This window comes from Oratosquilla oratoria, chromosome 12 (genome assembly GCF_046742065.1).
Source record: "Oratosquilla oratoria isolate Oo_2021 chromosome 12, ASM4674206v1, whole genome shotgun sequence".
Lineage (NCBI taxonomy): Eukaryota > Metazoa > Arthropoda > Malacostraca > Stomatopoda > Squillidae > Oratosquilla > Oratosquilla oratoria.
The window spans coordinates 23,610,393-23,616,173 of NC_134788.1; the positions used below are offsets into that span (position 1 = coordinate 23,610,393).

The following is a 5,781-nucleotide window of genomic DNA, read 5'->3' on the forward strand; positions in this document are numbered from 1 at the left end:
GGGTAGTTAAATAACTACCACAGAAAACCGTATCAAGTCGATTGTTGAACAGTACTCTGGACTGTACTCGTTTATAATAGCAAGAAGGTTATCTACGCATGTGTGTGAGTACGTGGTTATGATAACAAGCTGGCTATCTATAAAGAGTGAGAATTGTTCAGGGCTTAGAACGAGCAGAACCTCAGATATCTACAGTACAATTCGTTCAATAGCTGAATCAAGTCTAAATGACAGTCGTTTCCGTGACTGTAGGAAACTCTGAGGTTTTTTATCATCTTACCTAATTACATCACTTTTGTATGAAAAAATTATATAGTAAAAGTACACAATATATTCTAAGGTTTATAATAATGTTTATAAACCTTTACAAAGGAAAGTTAACAATATTATGAAGTAGAGTTGTCCAAGAGCCGTTGTTCAACGATAAATAGTATAGACCTGTTATAACAAAATGCAAGTCTTTGATGTTTAAAAAGACCCGAAGATAAGAAAACAAGATGTTAGAAACATGTGATCATAGTGAACGGCTATTTGTATAGACACGGTAAAGGAAACATGGACTGGAGGTGAAGCTTTATTCCAGGACGCAGCGCTATACGTTCGCACACCCCCATGAGCCATAAGGCGGGTTTATAATCTCTGTATGTTTCTAGTATGCTCATTCCTTTGAGAAAGTCGTTAGACGAAACGTCAGGAATAAAGCTTCACCTCCAGTCCATGTTTCCTTTACCGTGTCTATACAACCTGTTCACATGGATTTTCGAACGGCTATTTATAAAATAAAGATTTTAAGTTTCTAAGGCTCCAACACAACACATCTGTTATGTAGATTTTTGACATACTTCTGTGAGAACCTAATACTATTATTTTTTGTTTTTAATCATATACTCAAAAATTAATTTGCGTACGAAAAAGAAATTCCTTTTATATACAGATTTGAAAGGTGTTTACCTAAACTTACGTTTGTCAGCCATACGGTAAATCATCTTTCGTTTTTATTAATACGAATGAGACACAAATGTGTTACAATATATATACATACCTTACTTTGTGATGATTTAGGTGACTTAGAAAGTACGTGAACTAAAGCATCGCCTCGGTGGCGACCGTCGCCACTCGCCAGGCCATCTTGTTCCGTTCGGGGCTGCTGCCGCGTGGAAGGGGCGTTGGCCATTTCATGTCACCACGTTGGAGCGCTTGGCTCTGGTGAACGACAGGCGATTCCATTCGGTTTCGGCTCCCCACCTGCTGGGCCCCCTTCCTCGTGTAAGGGGCGAAACCCAACACGTCCATTCCTTTGCCGGACCCGGGGGAAGGTTGCAGCGGCGGCCAAATGGGGCTTTCCTTTCACTCTCAGCCAGAGCTTCCCGACTCGCACAAATACAAGGCACACTCCAAACCCCCTCTATATGGCAGGGTTACATTCCCCACCCTTTGTGTTGCGAAACCTGCCACATTCGCAACTACTTTCGTTTTGGGGATAAATTCTACATGGTATGTTTCGCCAATTTCAAGGGCAGCAGGACCCTCAGAGGTTGCCGAGCTTATCGCATTGCCCGCAAGAAAGTGCTTTATCTCAACAGTGCCCGCACCTGGTGCATCCAGGCGATGAACACAAACATTCTTATAAGCTAAAAGGAAGGCAATCAAATAATAACGCTGATGCGGTTTCAATTTCTGTCTGCGTCTTGTCGGGGAAAGGTGAAAGCGGGAAAGCCGCTCTTTCGGGCGTAGCCTCCTACCCCTGGCAGGATGCAGTGGCGTGGTCCTCGGGACCGACGAGGAGCCGAAGCCCCGGATGGCACACTGGATGTGGATGCACTCCGTGTGGGTCAGCACGCCTGTGCCGACCACGTTGTCCACGAACTCGTCGCAGGACATGTCGAGGAACCGCACCTCCTTCAGCAGGTCGTCCCCGATCTCCTCCCGGAGTGCACTCCCCGACGGCTCCTCATCTTGGCCTAGCTGGGCTTTTCCCCTGCGACCAACAAGAGGCACAGAGAACACATTAGCGTGCGGGCTTGATGAGCTACTACCAAAACAAACAACGCGCAAAGGGCGGAGAGGAATGGAATGGTCGCCACGAGTGCGAGTACTTACCAGGCAATCAGTCCTCTGAAGGGGACAACCTCGGAAGAGAAGGCCAGGGTATCGTCCGTCAGCAAATCCCTCAAGCTTTCCTTGCTCAGACGAGACACGGTCTCGGGCAGCATGACGGCGTCGGGGTCGCGGTCCAGTATCTGTGGGTCAAACAGGCCATGCTTCTGAACATGTCGACGAATCCAAGGGACGGGCGACAACTGACGCGACCGAACGTGCAACGCCGCCCTGCTTCCTTACGCTCTAATGCAAAGCGAGACGTCTTTCAACCAAGAGGGCTTTGGACCCTAGCTCCAAGAAGTGTAGATATCACCATTTTACCCAAAAGGAACACCAGCCACATCATGAAACAGACCCACGTACCTCTTTGCACTTCTTCTTCAGCGCCGCGTCCTCATAAAGAAGCGAAGTCTCCAGCACTGCCGGCATCGTCTCCACCTTCACGTTGGAAGCAATGTACTGAAAACAAAAAGAGAGAGTTTACTCAAGCAAGTGTGAAAAGTCGACTGTATCGTGATTCGCTATTGCAACTTTGTCCACAGAGAGAGTCCGCTGCTGTGATGTTCAATAATGACGCCCAAAATAAGGCATCGTCCGCACACACTCAACCAAACATTTGGTTTTGATCACCGTACTAGCACAATAAAAGAAGAGGAGGAGGAAGAAGGAGAGTAAGAAGAGGAAGAAGAGAAATAGGAAGACGAAGAGCAAGACGAAGACGAGGAAAAATAAAACGAAGGAGGAGGAGAAGAAGATGATGACAAAGAAGACGAAGAAGAATACGAACTAGAATACGAAAAATAAGACGAAGAAGACGAGAAAGTCGGAGGAGGAAATAAAGAAGAAACAGAAGAAGAATAAGAATAAGAAGACGAATAAGAACACAAAGAAAACGAAGAAGACGAACAAGATGAAGGAGAAGATGAAGACAAAGGAAGAAGAAAGGAAGATGATGAAGAAGAAGAAGAAGAAGAAAAAGAAGAAGAAAAAGAAGAAGAAAAAGAAGAAGACGAACATGATGAAAAAGAAAAAGAAGACAAAGAAGAAGACGAGGAAGAAGAAGGAGAAGACGAAGACAAAGGAAGAAGAAAGGAAGATGATGAAGAAGAAGAAGAAGAAGAAAAAGAAGAAGAAAAAGAAGAAGAAAAAGAAGAAGAAGAAGAAGAAGACGAAGATGAAGGAAAAGAAGAAGAAGACGAAGAAGAATAAGATGAAGAAAAAGACGGAGAAAAAGAAGAAGAAGACGTAGAGGAAGAAGAAGAAAAAAAAAGAAGAGGAATAAGAAGAGGAAGAAAAATAAATAGAAGACGAAGAAAAAGAAGAAAAAAAGAAGACGATGAAGAAGACGACGAAGGAGAAGACGAAGACGAAGAAGACGACGAAGAAAGACGAAGAAGAAGACGTACAAGAACAATAAGACGAAGAAAAAAACGAGGAAGACGACGAAGAAGACGAAGAAGACGATGAAGAAGACTATGAAGAAGACGAAGACTAAGAGTAAGAATACGAAGAAGAAACAAAAGAAGAAGATATAGAAAAGGAAGAACAGAAGAAGAAGAAGAGACGCAAGAAGAAAAAGTAGAAGAGACAGAAAATGAAGATACAGAAAAAGAACCAGAAGAAGAAACGAAAGAAGAAAAACAAGACAAAACAAAACAAATTGAAAAAGAAGAAATAGAAGAGGAAGAAGAAATAGAAGAAGAGTGGTGGGATTGTTGTGGAGGAAAGCGAGGGCAGCTGGCCTCCCCACACTATACCTGCACACAATACTCCATCGCTGAAAAGCATCTGGTACTTGTGGGCCAGGGCGTACACCTCGAGAGCCTCTTCCACCGACTCCAGATCCATCCGCTCCAGGTATATGTGATCCAGTAGCTTCCGGAAGGACTGACGAGGGTCCTCTGGAAGGGTGAGCTCCTTACAGGGAGCCAGGGGTCCATTCAGCATGGCGAAGAACGCGGGGGAGTTCATGGACAGGACCAGTCTGTGGGCCTGAGGGAGTCACGTATCAAGTCCAAGGCCTTCCTGTGGGGCAACGCGCGTCAAAGCACCGCCAACTTTGTCTCAAGGAGAAAATGATATTGAATGCGACTCATCACACTTACCTTGATGTGGTCCTCGTCTCCTGGGAAGAAGATGGCCAGGTCGCTTAACCCATTAAACTCCGAAGACAAGATGTCTTGTCATTTGGTCAAATAAAACAAAAAATCATAATAAAACAACAAAATGTTTGATGATCAAACAGCACCAGAAAAATATGACGTCATCAGTCCTCCTCGAGGAGGACTGATGACGTCATATTTTTCTGGTGCTGTTTGATCATCAAACATTTTGTTGTTTTATTATGATTTTTTGTTTTATTTGACCAAATGACAAGACATCTTGTCTTCGGAGTTTAATGGGTTAACTCGCTCGAGGTGTACAGGTACTGAAGGCGCGCGTTGTTGTTCTTCGCCATCGATTGCCACGCCTGGCCGATTAAGGTTCCTGTACCCACCATACTAGCTCTTTAGTTGCTCCCTGCAAATGTTAACCGGTTTAGCCGTGCACCAGTTAAGATGAGCCATGTATTCAGTGACCATCTCCCTCACCATCATCGATTCTCTGACTCAGGAGGTGGGCTATAATCTCAATCTAGCGCCCTTCTTTCAGACAAATCTCTCTGTCACCGCAGTGACATGCCTACGCTATACTTACTTCGATGCAGATGCGTCCAGGAAAGTCTGCTCCCAAATCTACCACAGCACAAATTCACATGCATAGATACAGTACTCCAGAAGAGGCTCAAGTGAAAAACCAATAGGGAAGACTGAGTTGGAGCTAAACTGATAGAACGAACGGGAAAGATCCTGGAAGAGCGATCAAATTTATAATACTAATCAGAAAGCAACTCTCAGATTGGAGCCAACATTATCGAATGGAAACTGATGTCAGTGAATACAGAGCAATACATGTGTGGGGAGGGGGCAGCAACAAAAGGGCAGAAACAACAACATGCAGCCCAGAAGTACTAAAAAAGTAAATAATCTGAAAACCCTGACTCAAGTGAGTACACTGCTAGTTGCGTCAACGCCACCTGAAGGGGACCAGTGACGGGTACCTGCTTCCTTGTGGTACTCCTGCAAGGTGGACAGCGAAGTTGCCATTTTCAAAACCCGTCGACCCCCCACACCCACACCCACGCCCCATCCCAACCACCTGTTGCAGCCCTGAGGGGCTAACACTCAGTCTCTTGGCCTAAGATCTCTCAAAGGATTACAAAGGAGTACCATGCCGACAGGAGACCTTTTGGTCCATAACTAGGTCGGATGCGAAAAAAATATAATAATGATAAATAAACAAATGAATTAAGTACATACATATACCAAGGCTTTTTCCCCTTTATGAGGAAGGGAACAAAAAAAATAAAGGCATAAAAACCACTCCCACCCATTCCACTCCCCTCCACCCTTTTCCCTCCCTCTCATCTTGGCACCTCTTGAATGACGGGTCATCCCTGCACCTTGCCCACTGCCCTGGGTCAGAAGCAGTGTCGCAAGACATAGCACATCCACAACAAGGCCGCTTCGTTAAATCGGTGACCCCCCACTCTCTCTGTCCCCTCATGCAGAAAAGGAGAAGACGGGGAGAAATCCCTTCGGGCTGTGTCAATTTATTTCTCTCACACATACACCCTCACCC

The 5,781-nt window shown here is 45.0% G+C and overlaps 1 protein-coding gene and 1 pseudogene across 1 annotated transcript in view; both read right to left on the reverse strand.

Moving 5' to 3' along the window:
• LOC143030279 (uncharacterized) overlaps positions 1 to 1,174 on the reverse strand; it is a 32,300-nt gene extending 31,126 nt beyond the window's left edge. Inside the window, exon 1 of the mRNA XM_076193433.1 lies at positions 1,043 to 1,174. Coding sequence (XP_076049548.1) covers positions 1,043 to 1,174 — 132 coding nt within the window. The remainder of the gene's footprint in view (positions 1 to 1,042) is intronic.
• Positions 983 to 5,246, reverse strand: LOC143030280 (BTB/POZ domain-containing protein 6-like; annotated as a pseudogene).
• Between the last annotated feature and the right edge of the window lie 535 nt (positions 5,247 to 5,781).